Source organism: Amblyraja radiata, chromosome 11 (genome assembly GCF_010909765.2).
Source record: "Amblyraja radiata isolate CabotCenter1 chromosome 11, sAmbRad1.1.pri, whole genome shotgun sequence".
Lineage (NCBI taxonomy): Eukaryota > Metazoa > Chordata > Chondrichthyes > Rajiformes > Rajidae > Amblyraja > Amblyraja radiata.
In genome coordinates this window covers 39,982,844-40,001,759 of record NC_045966.1, presented here as the reverse complement: position 1 = coordinate 40,001,759, position 18,916 = coordinate 39,982,844, and the positions used below count along the sequence as shown (strand labels likewise).

The following is an 18,916-nucleotide window of genomic DNA, read 5'->3' as shown; positions in this document are numbered from 1 at the left end:
GTCTGAAGAAGGGTCGCAAAACGCCACCTATACATGTTCTCCAGAGATGCTGTCTGACCCGCTGGGTTACTCCAGCACTTTGTGTCTAACTTTGGTATCAACCAGCATCTGCAAACAAAGACACAAAGTGTAGGAGAGTGTGTACGGGGATCGCTGGTCGGCCTGGACTCGGCTGGTGGGCCGAAAGACCTGTTTCCACACTGTATCTCTAAAGTCTAAAGGTGGTTGGTTTAACTTAGCATCTAGGTCACCATGTTTGGCAGTGACATTGTGGGCATGAGGGCCTGCTCCTGTGGATTAATTACAAGCAGAGAAGATCAGTTTAACGGCATTGTGTACAGCATGGACATTGTGGGCCGAAGGGCCAGTTGTGGTGCTGCGGGAAGGAGGATGGGGAAGGGATGAGGGGCGGCCGAGGGTGGGAGGGGAGGTGTGCTGCTGCCTCTGTGATTCTCACCGGTCTCCTTATCGTTCCAGAGCGACACGTCCGGCGTCTACAAGCGAGCGCTGCTCCGACTGTGCGGCGGAGACGATGAGTGAGTCTCCTCTCCCCTCCCCCACCCCCATTTCCCCACCCACACCCCTGTCACCTACACCCTCCCCACCCACACCCCATCCCTGCCTCCTCCCTTACCCCCTTCCTCCCATCCCACACCCCTCCCCCCGCTTCCTCCCCTACCCCCCTCCTCCCATCCCACACCCCTGCCACCTACACCCTCCCCACCCACACCCCCTCCCTGCCTCCTCCCTTACCCCCCTCCTCCCATCCCACACCCCTCCCCCCCCCCCTCCTCCCCTGCCCCCCTCCTCCCATCCCACCCACCAACTAATGCGTCCCTTCCCCGTTTGGTTTGGGATTCCTGCCCCTCGCCCGGGCCTCTCACCTTGTCCTCTTTGCTTGATGTTGCAGCGTTGCGGGTGAATTTTTCCCTGAAGCCGCCCAGGTTGCCTATCAGATCTGGGAGCTCAGTGCCACCGCAAGGGTTGAGGTTTGGTTCACACCCCACCCCTGCCCCAGCTTCCCTCCCTGCCGGCTGCTCACCTGTGCTTGTCTTTGACCCACTCTACAAAACACTCAATACTGACAAAGAGACGGCAACGCTCAGGCGGAGGCCATTGAACCAGCTGCAAGCTGGAGGTAATCGGGAAAGAAGGTTGAATGGACTCGAGGTTGGGTGGATAGAAGGTTGGGTGGATTGACTGGTGGGTGGATGGAGTGAAGGTTGTGCAGGAAGGGATTGGAGAGGCTGGGTGTATACTGAAGATAGTGACTCAGCGGGTCGGGCAGCATCTCTGGAGAAAGAGAGAGAGAGAGAGGGATATGGAATTAACACAGGCTAGTGGGATTCATGTAGATGGGTGAAATGGTCAACATGGATATGGTGGGCACAAGGACCTGTTTCTATGTGTAGGAAGGAACTGCAGATGCTGGTTTACACCGAAGATAGACGCAAAAAGCTGGAGTAGCACAGCAGGTCAGGCAGCATCTCCGGAGAAAAGGAGTAGGCGATGTTTCGGGACAAGAGACGTTTTGGGTTGAGTCTGAAGATGGGTCTCAACCTGAAACGTCACCTATTCCTTTTCTCCAGAGATGCTGCCTGACTCGCTGAGTTACTCCAGCTTTTTGTGTCTATCTAAGGATAAAGGGATAGTGTCGTTGTTTGGATTAGGTTGTTAACCCGGATGACGGAGTCACGGTACAATATCGCTGACACTTGTGGAGTTGCTGTCTCTTTGGGTGAGGGATCTGGTTTGTGTTCCCCTGTGCCACTAACCCTGCTCTCTGACTGTCTCCGTGGGTCACGCTGGGTGCACCGGCCACCGAGACCACCCTGCAACCCAACCGCTGCTCCCTCCGCACTAACGCTGCCTCCACCCGCAAGCTTCCTCTCCACCCGCTGGCTGTGTGTTGTGTCTACACACGCTCATTGGCGTCAAAAGAGATTCCTGTTTCCGCCTCTCACCCCCAACAATTCGCTCCAGAATTCGGTCTTTCCAAAAGTTGGTCTTTACGTAAATTAACACACGTGTCTTACCTGTATCTTGGGTCCGTGTACGGGTACTAGTGGTAGTATTAGTACTAGTGCTAATATTGGTACTAGTGCTAATATTAGTACTAGTAGTAGTACTGTTGCTCGTAATCGTACTGATAGTATTAGTACTGGTGCTAATATTAGTACTAGCACTGTTTCTAGTGCTCGCACTGGTATTTGTGGGAATGCCCAAACTGTCATAAGTTCATTAGCCATAGGAGCAGAATTAGGCCATTCGGCCCATCAAGTCTACTTCCCCATTCAATCACATCTGATCTATCTTTCTCTCTCAACCCCATACCCCCGCCTTCTCCCCATAACCCCTGGCACCCTTACTAATCAAGAAAGAGGTCTCAGAGAGTCATACAGCATGGAAACAGGCCCTTCGGCCCAACTTGCCCATAGCGACCAACATGCCCTATCTACACTAGTCCCACCTGCTTGTGTTTTGCCCACATCCCTCTGAACCTTTTCTATCCATGTACCTGCCCCAATGTCTTTGGAACGTTGTGATGGTCCCTGCGTTAACTACCTCCTCTGGCAGCTCGTTCCATACACACTGTTACACACCAGGACCCTAGTGCCCCATGGGTTATTGTTAAACAAGAGGGATTCACGAGGTGCACACATATCTAACACCCCTCCTGTGCCCAGCGATATTGCCCAGGGATCCATCCACGGGCGGGCCGATGCATTCTCTGCATGCACAGGGGCTGAGGGTCTTCTGCACTTCTCTCTTCCTAAGCTCACCCCCCCTCTTCTTTCCCCCTCTGTCCCTCCACAACTATCCCTTCACCCCAGTTCCCTCTCCCCCTCTCCCCACTCTCTCGCTTTCATTCACTCTCATCCTTCTCTCTCTCTTTCTCGTTCTCTTGCTCCCTCTCCTTCTCTCTAACCTACCTCTCTTTGTGTCACTCTGCCACAGCTCAGAGGGACGGTGAGACCAGCCGCAGACTTCAACGTAGAGGCCGATGCAAAGGCTCTTCGCAAAGCGATGAAAGGACTAGGTCAGAGCTGGATAAGCTTCTGGAACATTCTGTAGAGATGTTTGGCCCAGCTTGCCCACGCCGACCAACATGCCCCATCTACATTAGTCCCACCTACCCACGTTTGGCCCATATCCCTCTAAACCTGTCCTATCCATGTTACTGTCCAAATGTCTGATAAATGTTGTTATAGTAACTACCTACTCTGGCAACCTCTTCAATATACCCACCATCATTTGTGTAATAAAAGTTGCCCTTCAAGTCCCTTTAAATCTTTCCCCTCTCTACTTAAACCTATGACCTCTGGTTCTCGCTTCCCCTACTCTGAGTAAAAGACATTTATCCTAGCCCTCCCGATCATACAAACCTCTGTAAGATCACCCTCATCCTCCTGTGCTCCAAGGAATAAAGTCCCAGCCTGCCCAACCACTCCCTATAGCTCGGGCTAATGTTACGTTGCGATAGTACCTGGCTCAACTGCCTCCTCCGGCAGCTCGTTCCATACGCCCACCACCTTCCGTGTAAACTGTGTACTACGATCAGTCTGAAGAAGGGTCCCGACCTGAAACGTTGCTTATCCATGTTCTCTAGAGATGCTGCCTGACCGACTGAGTTACTCCAGCGCTTTGCATTTTGCTCCAGACTCCAGCGTCTGCAGTTCCTTTGTGTCTCCTGATCACCCCAACATATTTGGCCATGTTGTGTGTCCTGACCCGAAACGTCACCTGTACAAGTTCTCCAGAGATGCTGTCTGACCTGCTGAGCTACTCCAGCATTTTGTGTCTTTTGCTCATTACAATCCCTTGACTGATGAAGGACCAAAAGCCTCCTTCAACGCCCTGTCTAGCCGTGACCGCCACCTTCACCACCCTGTCTAGCCGTGATCCCCTCTCACCGCCCTGTCTAGCCGTGACCGCCTCTCACCGCCCTGTCTAGCCGTGATCCCCTCTCACCACCCTGTCTAGCCGTGATCCCCTCTCACCGCCCTGTCTAGCCGTGACCGCCACCTTCACCGCCCTGTCTAGCCGTGACCACCACCTTCACCGCTCTGTCTAGCCGTGACCGCGTCTCACTGGGGAACTGGGATGAAGATTAACGTGGCCTCTTTGCTCACTTGCCCCAGGTACCGATGAGGAGACCCTCATCAATATCATTCCATACCGGAGCAACGCACAGAGGCAGCAGCTGAGGAAGCAGTTCAAATCCCAGCTGGGACGGGTAGGTACGGTGGTGCAGCAGGTAGTGCTGCTGCCCCACAGCGCCAGAGACTCGGGTTCCATCGCTCCGGGTTCTTCCCACACCCCAAAGACGTGCGGGTTTGTAGGTTAATTGGCTTGTGTAAATTGTCCCTGGTGTGTCGGATGGAACTAGTGTCAAGGGGTGATCGCTGGTCGGCGCTGGAGTAAATCAGCGGGTCAGGCAGCATCTTGGGAGAACGTGGATAGGTAACGTTTCAGGTCGGGACCCTTCTTCAGACCTAAACATCACCTATCCATGTTCTGCAGAGATGCTGCCTGACCCGCTGGATTACTCCAGCACTCTGTATCCTTTTGTGCCTTAACCAGCGTCCGCCGTTTGTTTCTGCTTCTTTGTTTTCTACCTTTAGACTGGAAACAGGCCCTTCGGCCCACCGGGTCCATGCTGGCCATCGATCGCCCGTTCACACTAGTTCTATGTTATCCCACTTTCTCATCCACTCCCTACACACTTGGGGCTGTGTACAGATGTACAGATGGACAATTAACCTACAAACCTGCACGGGTCTTTACTGGGAGAGCACATACCTACGGGGCACAGAACTAAAGGGCACAGCCTCAGAACAGTGAGGAGGAGGGAGTGACCGGGGTGAGACTGGTCCTTGATTATGCTGGGAGCCTTGCTGAGACAGCGTGAAGTGTAGATGGAGTCAATGGAAGGGAGGTTGGTTTGTGTGATGGGCAGGGCTGTGTCTCTATTTGAGTATGCCCTCTGGTCCTGTGCCCTCTGGTCCTGTGCCCGCTGGGCCTGTGCCCTCTAGTCCTGTGCCCTCTAGTCCTGTGCCCTCTAGTCCTGTGCCCGCTAGTCCTGTGCCCTCTGGTCCTGTGCCCTCTGGTCCTGTGCCCGATTGTGCCATGCCCTCTAGTCCTGTGCCCGCTAGTCCTGTGCCCGCTGGTCCTGTACCCTCTGGTCCTGTGCCCGCTAGTCCTGTGCCCGCTGGTCCTGTACCCTCTGGTCCTGTGCCCGATTGAGCCGTGCCCTCTTGTGCCATGCCCTCTAGTCCTGTGCCCTCTAGTTTTGAGGCTCTCTACCCTCTGGTATTGATGCCGCACCCTCTGGTCCCGCGCCCTCTGGTCCCGCGCCCTATGGTTCCGTGGTCTCTGTCCTGTCCACCCTCTCACTGCCGTGCTCCACCTCCCACAGGATCTGATGGCGGATCTGAAGTCGGAGGTGGGAGGGAATCTCCAGCGTGTACTACTGGGTCTGATGATGACCCCCGCCCATTACGATGCCAAGCAGCTCCAAAAAGCCATGAAGGTGAGTGGACATGACCATCGAACCTAGAACAGTACAGCACAGGCCCTTCAGCCCACAATGTCTGTGCCCAACATGATGCCAACACAGGGTAGAAACAAGGAACTGCAGATGCTGCTTCATCTGCCCTTCATCAGTCAGAGGATTGAGTAATGAGCAAAAGACACAAAGTGCTGGAGTATCTCAGCGTGTCAGGCAGCGTGTCTGGAGAGAAAGAATGGGTGATGTTTCGGATCAGGACCCTTCTACAAACTGAACATCATCCATATCCCTCCATTCCCCACATATCCATGTGCCTATCTAAAAGCCACTTCAACACCACTATCGTATCTGCCTCCACCACCACCCCTGGCAGTGTGATACAGGCACCCACCACCCTCAGTGTAAAACCACGTGCCCCGCACATTACCTTTAAACTAAAGCTGTGCTCTCCAGTATTTGACATTTCCATCCTGGGAAAAAGGTTCTGACTGTCTACCCTATCTATGCCTCGCATAATTTGATGTACTTCTATCTGGTCTCCCCTCAACCTCTGGCGTTCCAGAGTGAACAATCCAAGTCTGTCCAACCTCTCCCTGTAGCTGATATCCCAGAAATCCAGGTAGCATTCTGGTAGTCTGGAGAAGAGCCCTAACAAAGGTCACCTATCCATGTTCTCCAGAGATGCTGCCTGACCTGCTGGGTTATTCCAGCACTTTGTGTCTGTCATCGTGGTAAACCCTCTCCAAAGCCTCCACATCCTTCCTGTAATGGGGCGACCAGAACTGTACGCAACACTCCACGTTTTAGACTCCTTAGACTCTTGACTGATTCTAGGCCAGAAAGTTTGCATTATTACGCCACGATGGTACGGAACAGCACGGGGCTTGGAGGGCCGAATAGCCTCCCATCGATCACCCTGTGTTCTTGTCTCGTACAGGGTGCTGGCACTGATGAGAGGGTGTTGATCGAAATCCTCACCACAAGGACAAACCACGAGATAAAGGACATCAAGGAGGCGTACCAAGAGGGTGAGTGGTCACTGCGGCCCTGGGTCAACCTACCCCTGTAAGGCAGCAGCACAGTAGCGCAGCGGTAGAGTTGCCGCCTCACAACCCCAGAGACCCGGGTTTGATCCTGACTACGGATGCTGGCTGTACGGAGTTTGCACGTTCTCCCTGTGACCGCATAGTTTTCTCCGAATGCTCCAGTTTCCTCCTACATTTGTAAGATGTGCGGCTTTGAAATTGTTCCTATTGTGTAGGATGGAACTAGCGTACGGGGTGATCACTGGTCGGCGCAGTCCCGATGGGCCGAAGGGCCTGTTTCCACACTGTATCTCTAAAGTCCGAAGTCTAAAGAGATACAGTGTGCAAACAGGCCCTTCAGCCCACCGAGTCCACGCCGACCATCGATCACCTGTTCACACTAGTTCTGGTGACCTAGGGTTGTAAGCTAATTGGCTTCTGTAAATTGTCCCGAGTGTGTAGGATAGTGCGTGTGTAAGAGATGACCGCTGGTCGGCGCGGACCCGGTGGGCCGAAGGACCTGTTTCTCTAAAGTCAAGTCTAAAATCGGTGGCTGGCGAGAGAGTCTATTGTTGATGTCTCACTAACATCTCTGTCTTCTTTCTGCAGATTATCACAAGAGCTTAGAGGATGAATTGAGTTCTGATACGTCTGGTCACTTCAAGAGGCTCCTCATTTGCTTGGTTCAGGTATGGGAAGAGTGAAGTGGGCCTCTGAGTCCAAGACCAACTCAGGCGCTCCCACCTACCTCCTGCTGCCTGTAGCCCAGTCACAACAGCACTTTCATTACCCAGTCAACCCATCATCTCTCCCCTGTCGAGTGATAAACCAGTTCACTAAGGTCAACCTTCAAACTTCAATTTAGTTTACATCAGTGATACAGAGTGGAAGCAGGCCCTTCTGCCAACCGAGTCGGTGCTGGCCAGCGATCACCCTGTACACTAGTGCTATTCTTCACATTACGGACAATTCACAATTTACAGAAGCCCATTGCCCTACAAACCTGTACATCCAGTTCACCAGAACTCGTGTGAAAGGGTGGTAGGGTTGCCAACTGCCCCGTATTAGCTGGGACATCCCGTTTTTTGGGCTAAATTGGTTTGTCCTGTACGGGACCGCCCTTGTCCCGTATTTGACTGCTACTGCTCGGGTCGATGGGACTGTCGGGTCGTAGAGAGCCGCGTCCGTCCCCGCCTCACCCGTCCCGACGTAGTGCAGCCCATGGAGTGCAGCAGCAGCAGCGCCTCGCCCGTGGCCCTGTCGGTCGGCAGCCCGGCCAGCTGTGCGACCTTCGAACCGTTGCCTAGCGCCGACATCACCACCCCTCCTTCTCATGGCCGATCATCCGTTCATGAGTTGGATGGGGTGCCGGACTCAAAACTCCTCAGCTGGCCCTCCGGCTGGGCTTTGTGTGCAGTCCAGCACCCGGGCCAACTCATCATTCACCCAGCCACGGCCAAGTCGGTTAATGAATTGCCATCGGGAATTTGTCCCGTATTTTGACCTTTTGTCCCTTATTTGGGAGTGAGAAAGTTGGCAAACCTAATGGACGGTCAAAGGTCAGCATGGACTCGGTGGGCCAAAGGGCCTGTTTATGCTCTGTATCTCTAAAGAGATACTGCATGAAAACAGCCCCTTTGGCCCGCCGAATCCACGCTGACCAACGATCACCTCGTGGTCTTTTACCCAGAGTAGGGGAAGCATGAACCAGAGGACATAGGTTGAAGGTGAGGGGGGGAAAGTTTTAATAGCAACCAGAGAGGCAACGTTTTCACACGGAGGGTGGTGGGTGTATGGAACGAGCTGCCAGAGGAGGTAGTTGAGGCAGGTATGATAACAACATTTAACAGACATTTGGACAGGTACATGGATAGGAAAGGGCCAAATGTGGGAAGGTGGGACTAGTATAGATGGGACACGATGGTTGGCGTGGACAAGTTGGGCCAAAGGGCCTGTTTCTGTGCTGTATGACTCTATGACATGCATATGGAGGGATATTGATGATGTGCGGGCAGATATGAGTTGGTCTTTGCATCATGTTATCTACCTGTAAGGATAGCACCATTTCTAAATCGTCGAATGATATTTTATATGGAACTGATATACTACACCGCTGAGAACTATATTCTGCACTCTGAATCTTCTCCTTTGCTCTACCTATAGTACTCGAGTTTGACTTGACTGCATTTTTGTGTGATATTATCTCTTCTATTTGAATAGCACACTAAGCCAAGCTTTTCACTGTACCTTCATTGCTGGCATTGGAGAGGGTCCAGAGGAGGTTTACAAGTAACATCCCGGGGATGATTGGGTTAACATATGATGAGCATTTGATGGCACTGGGCCTGTAATCGCTGGAGTTTATGAGGGGGGAAATCAATGAATCTTACCGAATAATGAAAGGCCTGGATAGAGTGGATGTGGAGAGGATGTTTCCACTAGTGGGAGAGTCTAGGACCAGAGGGAACAGCCTCAGAATAAAAGGACGTACCTTTAGAAAGTTGTTGAGGAGGAATTTATTTCGCTAGAGGGTGGTGAATCTGTGGAATTCATTGCCACAGATGGCTGTGGAGGCCAAGTCATTAGAGATTTTTAAGGCAGAGATTGACAGATTCTTGTTTAGTATGGGTGACGGGGGTTACTGGGAGAAGGCGGGAGGATGGGGTTGAGAGGGAAAGATAGATCAGCCATGATTAAATGGCGGAGTAGACTTGATGGCTGAATGGCATAATTCTGCTCCTAGAACTTATGAATTTACAAATGTCCATGCTGAACATGATGCCAACTTAAGCCAATCTCTGCCTACACGTGATCCATATCCATACTTCTGCTCTGATGACATGTGAACGTGACAATAATAAGCCTCAACTTCAGCCGTTGTGGGCCAAAGGCGATTCCTGTGCTGTCCAGTTCCATGCTGTTATAGCGCTTTCTCACGGGGCGACTTGACGCAAGAGTTAACCAGAGTTGAACATCGTGCGATAACCGTACGGCATTCGTGGACCACCGTGGCGCTAACGGCAAGTACTCGTGTAACTTGGTGACTCGGGAGAAAATTCAAGCAAGTTTGAATTTCTCCAAGAGTGACTTGTACACTTGTGGTTGAAGATTGCAACATTATATGCATGTAGTGGCCAGTGCGATATCCGTATTAACTCTTGCGTGTACCGTGGGAACTCCTGCGAACGGTGAACCCGGAAGCTGGACAGAGGGGACAGAAGGTGAGTAATCTGGAATGAACATGCTGTTAGGCTGGGATCATTCTCTGCGAGATGATCTTAGTGCGGGAGACAAGTGTAGGAGAGGTGTACTGACTGTGTGGGCAGAACTTTGGAAGTGATTGCCCACCATTCTTAAAAGCCGCTGTGTCTCCCTGTCCCTCCAGCTCCAGAGGAATCCGCTCCCCGAGCTGCGCCCCCTCATCCGCAACCCGGGTTCCTCTGGAGTTGGAGCGGGGCTGGGCTAGAGTTGCTGCTGGCTGTGAGTCTCTGGGATCTCCGTGCTTGCAGTCGGTGTCCCGTTGGTCCTAACGTCTCCGGCCACCCCCCTGGACTGGAGCTGAGACTGTGAACTGTACCACCCTTGCCCCCTCCCTCTGCAACTGCAAACAACCCCACAGTTCCCGGTCTCAGCTCCTGTACAGGGGGGTGGCCGGAGACGTCACAGCCCGAGCTGCGCCCCCTCATCCGCAACCCCAAGAACAAGACGTACCTTGCACACCATCAGCTTCTGTCCCTACGGGGAGCGTGTTCCTCTGGAGTTGGAACGGGGCTGCGCTGTTGCTGGCTGTGGGTCTCTGGGATCTCAGTGCTTGCAGTGGGCCTGGGGGTCGGTGTCCCGTTGGTCCTGACGTCTCCGGTGACTGACACTGACCTGCTGGCATCGCCGACGTGAAGACAGTGCAAAGCCCCCACGCCGGTGCAATGGGCGGGGAGCTAGAGAGGGGAGGGAAGGGGTCACACACATGGCCGGGAAGCAGAGGGGTGTAGGTGGGGTGAAACTGAAGGGAGCGACAATCTGCTGCTGCCTGCCCGCTGAGTTAAAAAGTTCCCACGCAAGACTCACGATACACTGTATATCGTGACCGTGGGAACTTTTTAAGGCAGCAGCAGATTGTCAATTATTAACCCTCCCGCGCAATTACCTTCTCTTTTATGAATGGGGATTCACAATGTTCATTCAAGATTTAACGGGAAAGCTCGGGAGACGGACAAGTCACTCGCACAAATAACAGAAATGCCGAGTACCCGTGGGAACTCTTTATCTACCCCCCGTTATATCGTGTGATATCGTGCTAGACCACGACCACTTCACTCTGGTTACATCTTGCGTCAAGTCGCCCCGTGAGAAAGCGCTTTTACTGTTGCCTTAAGGATGTTCTGATGGTTTGTTTCTCTTTGTTGTCTCTTCATTAGGGCAATCGAGAGGAACAGGACGCAGATCTGGCCCGTGCTATGGAAGACGCAAAGGTACTATCGCAGCTCAGCTGCAGAATTTAATCCAGGGCGCCCAACAAATGCAGGAGAGGGGCCCTGATTATTATTATTTTTTTAAATGGCAGATGACAGAAACCTGGGATAAAATGCTGGAAACACCCAGTGGGTCAGGCAGCATCTGTGGAGAACATGGATAGACGACGTGTTGGGTTGTGACCCTTCTTCAAACTGTTTCTGGGCGGGAGGGGAACTGGAAGCAAGACAAGTGGGTGGCGCAGTGTTGCTGCCTAACAGCGCCAGAGACCCGGGTTTGATCCTGACTGCGGGTGCTGTCTGTACGGTGTTTGCATGTTCTCCCTGTTACCCGTAGGTTTTCTCTGGGTGCTCCGGTTTTATCCCACAGTCTAAAGACGTACAGGGTTTGTAGGTTGAATGGCTTCTATGAATTGTCCCCAGTGTGTGGGATAGAACTAGTGTACGGGATTACTAGTCGGTGAGAACTGTTTCTACACTGTAGCTCTAAAGTAAACTAACCTAAAAACTTAAAGTTAAACAAAAACTAAAACTTAAAATTAAACATTAAACTAAACATCAAAATACACAAACTAAACTTAATCTACTTGTAAAACTTAAACAAATGTAAACAAACTATAGCTTAAACTAAACTAAACCTAACCAGGTCAAATGAGTGCTGGCAACAAATGGCCTTGGAGAGCCTGGGTCTGTACATGTAGATGGTGAGTGAGCTGCCGAGAGCTTCCGGCATTTTCCGTGTGACGTCAGCAGGGGGTGATGTTGGTCTTTGCTGGCAGTGATGTCCGTCTGTGATTCTCTCCCCCGTGCTGTCTGCCGTTCACAGTCACTGACATATTGCTCAGCAACTGTCTGAAGAAGGGTCCCGATCCGAAACGCCACCGGTCCATGTTCTCCAGAGATGCTGCCTGCCCCGCTGAGTTACTCCAGCACTTTGTGTCCTTTTTGTGTTGTGTCTGCTTTGGGACATTCTGGTTGGCGCTATAGCAATGCAGGTCTCTCTGTATCCCTCTTGTATGTCAGTTGAATTGTTGCTAATGTGACGGATGTGTCTCTCTCTTTTCTCTTCTCTCTCTAATGCGGTCACATCAGCTTATAACAGGTTACTTGGTAAGTAGAGAGGGTGGGTCTTGTGTTAGCGTGAGTGCAAGTTCCATGCAGTGAAGTTGAGGTCAGATCACTCGACTTGCAGAGAGTCATAGACTCATACAGCATGGGAACAGGCCCGACTTGCCCATGCCGACCAACATGCCCCATCGACACTGGTCCCATCTGCCTGCGTTTGGCCCATATCACTCTAAACCTGTCCTAGCCATCTACCTGTCTACATGTCTTTTAAACATTGTTATAGTACCTGGCTCAACTACGTCCTCTGGCAGCTCGTTCCATACACCCACCACCCTTTGTGTTAATAAATGAAAACATTGATAAATATAAAAATTAAGTTACCCCCAGGTTCCTATTGAATCTTTCTCCTCGCACTTTAAACCTGTGTCCTCTGGTGCTTGGTTCCCCTACTCTGGGTAACAGACTCTGTGCATTCACCCTATCTATTCCCCTCATGATTTTGTACACCTCTGTGAGATCACCCCTCATCCTCCTGCACTCCAAGGAATAGTTCTAGCCTGTAGCTCAGACCCTCGAGTCTTAGCAACATCCTCGTAAATCTTCTCTGCACCTTCCCAGCTTGGCAACATCTTTCCAACCACATGGTGCCCAAAACTGAACACACTACTCTAAATGTGGCCTCACCAACGTCTTATACAACTGCAACATGTCCTCTTATCTTCTATACTCAATACTGTGACTGATGGAGGCATGAGGGAAAGGGAGATGGGGACAGTGTGGGTCTCACCCCCATAGGGGGAGCTCTTGGACCAAATGGTCTCCACATGTTTTGAAGGTGATCGCAAGGGACGGGAGGGGGGGGGGCGACGGGGCGGGAGGTAGTGGTTGGGAAGAGTTTAAAAGGGATGAGGGGGGTAGGAAAAGTTGGGACGGGTTGGTCAGGGTTGGGAGAAGGTGGGAGATACTCAAAGGAGTTGAGAATACTTGGGATAGGGGTTGGGAGGCAGTGGGAGTGCTTGGGGCGGGGTTGGGAAGGGTTAGGTTAGGGCTGGGTAGGTGCTTGGAAAAGTAGGAAGGGGTTGGGGAGAAGTCGGGAGGAGCGGGGAGAGGGCGGGAGGGGGTGACAGGGCACCTTGATCAGATGGGTCTCCCCAAACGTGGCCGTAATCGCACGCTCTTCCGACCACCAGGAGTTGTGCACCTCGAGTGATGAGGAATCATGTTCCATGGAGTCCAAGTTCATCAGCATCCTCTGCACCAGAAGCTACCCGCATCTCAGGAGGGGTGAGTCTCCGCTCGGCTCCTCTCCGCCCGTCCTTCCCCATCCCGTCTCTCCCCCCCCCCCCCGTCCCTGTCCCCCTCCCCCCGCCTCTCCCTTCCCCTGTCTCTCCCTCTGCCCCGTCTCTCCCCCTACCCCCGTTTCTCCCCCTCCCCCCCGTTACAATTATGTACAAACTCTGTACAGACAGCACCTGTAGTCAGGATCAAACCAAGGACCCAGGTCTATGACGCTGTGAGGCAGCAGCACTGTCTGTACGGAGTTTGCACGTTCTCGCTGTGACCGTGTGGGTTTCCTCCGGGTGCTCCAGTTCCCCCTCACACTCCAAAGACGTGCAGGGTTGTAGGTTAATTAACTCACATTGCCCCTAGTGTGTAGGGACTGGATGAGAAAGTGGATGACATTTGTGTGAAATAGTGATCGATGGTCGGCGTGGACTGGGTGGGCCAAAGGGCCTGTTTTTGTTCTGTATCTCCAAATTAAAACAAATCCCAGCATAATTCAGATGCCAAATTTGCGTTGAAAGCTCTGTTTAACTCCAGGTCAATTGAGGATTCATGGGACGGATTATCTTTCAGTGTTTCAGGACTACATTAAGCTGACCAACAAGGACATTGAACAAGTTATCAAGAACGAGATGTCAGGAGACCTTCTGTTCGGACTGATTGCCATAGGTGAGTTTTTATTCCAACACCACCCATCATATGTAGTTTCCTTCTCCTTGTCGAGTCCACACACAAGATTAGATGTCGTTCAGCCAGAGTTCAGCATCTGCATATAATGGTGTCTGTCTTGTCACTTCTTGTACGTGGAGTGGAAACAGGGCCACTATGTGATCATATGTAGTTGAAAGGCAAGATTTTAAAACTCCACCTATCACTCACCAGGCGTTGTCCTGCCCCAATTCACTTCCAGCTCTCTCCCCTCCCTACTCCATCAGTCTGAAGAAATGTCCCAACCCGAAACGTCGCCTCCCCATGTTCTCCACAGACGCCGCCTGAACCGCTGAGCTACTCCAGCACTTTGTGTCTATCTTTGCCATACCCCAGCATCTGCGGTTCATTGTGCCAGCCAAGCTGATGAAGGGTCCCGACCCGTAACATCGTCCATATCCATTTCCCTCCACAGATGCTGCCTGACCCGCTGATCTCCTCCTGCACTTTGTGTTTTGCTCAAGATTCCAGTCATTTTGGTTTATTGTCACAAGTACCATGGTATGGTCAAAAGCTTTTTTTGTACCCTATGTGTGAATAAACACTTGCCTGGTACATCTCCTTTACACTTTGTCCCTCTCACCTGAATGCTATACCCTCAAGTGTTTGATTTTTCCACCCTGGGGTATAAATTCTGACTGGCTATGCCTCTCATAATTTCTATCTCAACCTCTGGCGTTCCAGAGAAAACAATCCAAATCTGTCCTACCTCTCCCTGTAGCTACTAACCCCTCATCCAGGCAACATCCTGGTAAACCTCTGCACCCTCTCCAAAGTCCCCACACCCTTCCCGTGATGTTTGGTTTGGTTTAGTTTAGTTTGGATTGGGTTAGGGTTAGGGTTAGTTTAATTTATTGTCACGTGTACCGAGGTATCGTGAGAAGCTTTGTTGTTACGTGCTATCCAGTCAGCGGAAAGACTATACATGATTACAATTAAGCCGTACACAGGGAATAACGTTTGGTGCAAGATGAAGCCCAGTGAGGTCCGATGAAAGATAGCCCGAGGGAGATGGGAGGTCAGGACCGCTCTCTAGTTGGTGAGAGGATGGTTCAATTGCCTGATAACCGCTGGGAAGAAGCTGTCCTTGAGTTTGGAGGTGTGCGATTTCACACTTCTTTGACCAGGTGCACATAATACCCCAAAGTACAAGGAAGCAGCAACATGACGTCCATACTCTTCCTGTGTGTGATTTGAGGTCAACTGGATAACTTTGATTTGCTAACATTTCAGCGATCGGAAATTTTAGATGATGAAGTATGATTGCAAGTTGTGGTGTGTCCCACTGCACTCACTCTCTCTCTCTCTCTCTCTCTCTCTCTCTCTCTCTCTCTCTCTCTCTCTCTCTCTCTCTCTCTCTCTCTCTCCTAGTGCGATCTATCAAGAACAAAGCATCTTTCTTTGCAGAACGCTTGTACAAGTCAATGAAGGTAATATGCAATGGGCGGCACAGTGGCGCAGCGGTAGAGTTGCTGCCTTGCTGCGCCAGAGAACCGAGTTCGATCCTGACTACGGGTGCTGTCTGTGCGGAGTTTGCACGTTCTCCCTATGACCGCGTGGGTTTCCTCTGGGTGCTCCGGTTTCCTCCCACATCCTAGAGACACAGCCCTGCGGGTTTGTAGGTTAATTGGCCCTCTGTAAATTGTTGCCTAGAGTGTAGGGAGTGGTTGAGTAGGTGGGATAATCATAATACTTTATTAGCCAAGTATGTTTTGCAACATATACGAAGAATTTCATTTGCCATACAGTCATACCAATAAAAAGCAACAGGACATACAAAATACATTTTAACATAAACATCCACCACAGTGACTCCTCCACATTCCTCACTGTGATGGAAGGTGAGAAAAAGTTCCATCTCTTCCCATCATTGTTCTCCCGCGGTCGGGGGCCTCCAGCCTTCCGTTGACGGGGCGATCTTGGTTCCCTTAGCCGGCAGCATTTGGGCCCTCACGTCAGGGCGAACTAGTGCGAAGTGGGTGATCGATGGTTGGCGTGGACTTGGTGGGCCGAAGGGCCTGTTTCCATGCTATGCTCCTTATCTAAACTAAACTCTGTAATTGTCCCTAGTGTGTTGGGATTGGATGAGAAAGTGAATTTTTGCTTTTAGGTTTACCTCTGGGCCGTGGAGTCAGAGAGTCAAACAACACGGAAACAGGCCCTTCGGCCCAACTTGCTCTTGCCAACCAAGATGTCCCATCCACACTAGTCCCAGCTGCCTGCATTTCGCCTATATCCCTCTAAACCTGTCCTATCCATATACCTGTCCAATGTATTTTAAACTATGTTATAGGACCTGCCTCAACTACGACCTCTGGCAGCTGGTTCTATCCACCCCCCTCTCTCTGTGTAAAAAAAGTTTCCCCTCAGGTTCCTATTAGATCTTTCTCCTCTCAGCTTAAACCTATGTCCTCTGGTCATTGATTCCCCTACTCTGGGCAACAGACTGTGCGTCTACCCGATCAATTCCTCTCATGACCTTGTACACCTCTACAAGATCACCCCTCATCCTCCTGTGCTCCGAGAAATAGCCTGAGCCTGCCCAACTTCTCCCTATAGCTCAGATACTCTTGACAAACTTGACAACATGTTTCCCACAACATGGCGACCAAAACCTTTCTTTCACCTGGTGTGTTGTTGTAGGGAGCTGGGACAGATGACCGGACACTGACCAGGATCCTGCTGTCCAGGAGCGAGATAGATCTGATGAATGTCAGGCACGAGTTCAAGGAGATGTACGAGGCCTCTCTCTACTCCTTCATCGAGGTGAGTCATCGACTCGTGGAGTCATTCAGCACGGAAACAGGCCCTTCAGTCCAACATGCCCATGCCGTTCAAGATGCCCCATCTACATGAGTTGCACCTATCCACATATGGCCCATATCCCTCTAAACCTATCCTCTCCATGTACCTGACCGAATGTCTGTTAAATGTTATTATGCAGGTCACCAGTGATTTTCCGGCACCCTTGGTTCCAGAGCCTTTCTGGATAATCCGTTATGCCAGACCATCAGAGGTCATGGCCTCTGAGAGGAGTCCCAACGGTACCGGAATGGCCGCCGAGGGGTGTCGGGGTACCAGGCCGCAAAGTCGGCCACGGACGTTGACTATGGGGAACGGATCTGCCGGTTCCGGCCGGGCTAGAGTTACAGAGCCCCGTACGCAACGGTCAAATTCAACCCGCCGATCAGCCGCGGAAGTCCCGATGAGGTCGAGATCGGCCGCCTCACCTGGTCTGGGCGCCGCATTTTCACGGGGACTTCCGGGGGAGGGATTTCAGGTGCGATCTCATAAATTTGTCCGGAATAAAGGAGGTGCCGGACCATCAGTTTCCGGAAAATCAGTGGTGGACCTGCCTCAACTACGTCCTCAAGCAGCTTGTTCCATACACCCACCGCCCTCCGTGTGAAAACATTGCCCCTTAGATTCCTATTCAATCTTTTTATCGCGGAGATTGACGGATTCTTGATAGGTATAAATTTCTGGGGAGATGGCAGGAAAATGGGGTTGAAAGGGAAAGATAGATCAGCCATGATTGAATGGTGGAGTAGACTCGATGGGCAGAATGGCCTAATTCTGATCCTATGACATGAACTTCTTCAACAGCCATAGGAGCAGAATTAGGCCGCTCGGTCCATCGAGTCTACTCCACCATTTGAGCACAGGTTCAAAGAGATGAACAACTCTTAGCAAAGAGCCAGCATTGATAAAATGGGCTGAATGGCCTCGCCTAGCTCAGGCTGAGTGTGGATGTAAGTAAAGCCTCCCCCTCTCTGTTCCTTCCCAGAGCGATGCCTCGGAGGAATACAGCCAGGTGCTGCTGATCATGTGCGGCGGTGAAGACTAGGAGGGTTGTCCTCCTCGCAATGTGACTTCCCCTCCTTGATCACCAGAGAGGTCCCAGAGGTCGAGGGGCTGTTCCATTGGAGCAGAGCCAGCTCTCAGCCGGGGAAGAGAGACCGTTGCCCCTCTCCGTCCCTCCCCACCCCACCCCACCCCAGCCCAACAATGTGGCAGAGACCAAGGCTCCATCGTGGTGGACTCGTTTCCCATGCTCCATGTCCTGGGCTCTCAACATCTCCTTAGGAGGTCCATGTCCACCCAGGATCCTGGTGCCCATGGACTTCTCCAGCCCTGGTCCCGGAGCGTCACCGCCTTGATGGTTCCACCAGAACCCTGACCCGGTTGGTTGTTGGTCTTCAAATCTTGACCATCGACCAACGCTCCTCAATGGCTGGTTGACCTCCTCCTCCTCCTCGTCATGTCGTCCAAAGTCCCACCCATGCACGGTCCCATCTCCTCCTACTGGGAGTCCACCAAGACCCAGGTCTCATCCTCTGGTTGGGAATCCCGTGTACCTTCCTCTCCCACTTTCCCAATTACGTGTGGTCCACCCCGTGGTCTTCCAGTCTCTCCCGTCCCAAACCCCCCGCCATGTTAGAGGAGAACAGAGGAGATCTGAGGTCACATGACTGGGGAATGCAACCAACAAGACCCCTCCCCCCAATCCTTCATCTACCATCGATGGACCCTTGGACCTCTCGTTACCTCGACGGACGGAGGTAGACGTTGGAGGTGCCACCTTGGCCCAATGCTCCTCATGCCAGCTGGTCTCTCCACCGCTCTCTCCTGCACGGATCTGCGCTCCCTTCAACGCTCCATTGCCTTCCATTCAGCTTGTCTTATTTTATAAAAAGAAAAGATTCAAATAAACCCCACGAACCACCTTCCTTGTCTCTTCTTTTCTATTTCTTTACAATGCCAAGAAATGAATCTGGTCTTTTCTCAAACTTACTGGATAGTGGATAGAGTGAATGTGGAGAGGATGTTTCCACTGGTGGGAGAGTCTA

General features: G+C 51.8%; 1 protein-coding gene across 11 annotated transcripts in view; it reads left to right on the top strand.

Annotated features, from left to right (window-relative positions):
- Nucleotides 1-18,916, top strand: part of anxa6 (annexin A6) — a 56,021-nt gene that overhangs the window by 34,231 nt on the left and 2,874 nt on the right. For 6 of the 11 annotated variants that reach the window (XM_033029762.1, XM_033029758.1, XM_033029764.1 and 3 more), the window contains 14 exons: nt 478-536; nt 911-989; nt 2,959-3,040; nt 4,143-4,237; nt 5,420-5,533; nt 6,450-6,540; nt 7,147-7,226; nt 10,953-11,006; nt 12,099-12,116; nt 13,265-13,358; nt 13,932-14,027; nt 15,438-15,496; nt 16,710-16,832; nt 17,854-18,793. In XM_033029762.1, coding sequence (XP_032885653.1) covers nt 478-536; nt 911-989; nt 2,959-3,040; nt 4,143-4,237; nt 5,420-5,533; nt 6,450-6,540; nt 7,147-7,226; nt 10,953-11,006; nt 12,099-12,116; nt 13,265-13,358; nt 13,932-14,027; nt 15,438-15,496; nt 16,710-16,832; nt 17,854-17,913 — 1,104 coding nt within the window. In that variant the 3' untranslated portion in view covers nt 17,914-18,793. Of the gene's footprint in view, nt 1-477; nt 537-910; nt 990-2,958; nt 3,041-4,142; nt 4,238-5,419; nt 5,534-6,449; nt 6,541-7,146; nt 7,227-10,952; nt 11,007-12,098; nt 12,117-13,264; nt 13,359-13,931; nt 14,028-15,437; nt 15,497-16,709; nt 16,833-17,853; nt 18,794-18,916 lie in introns of those variants that run through there. The other 5 variants (XR_004413468.1, XM_033029760.1, XM_033029766.1 and 2 more) reach the window with 5 other exon arrangements.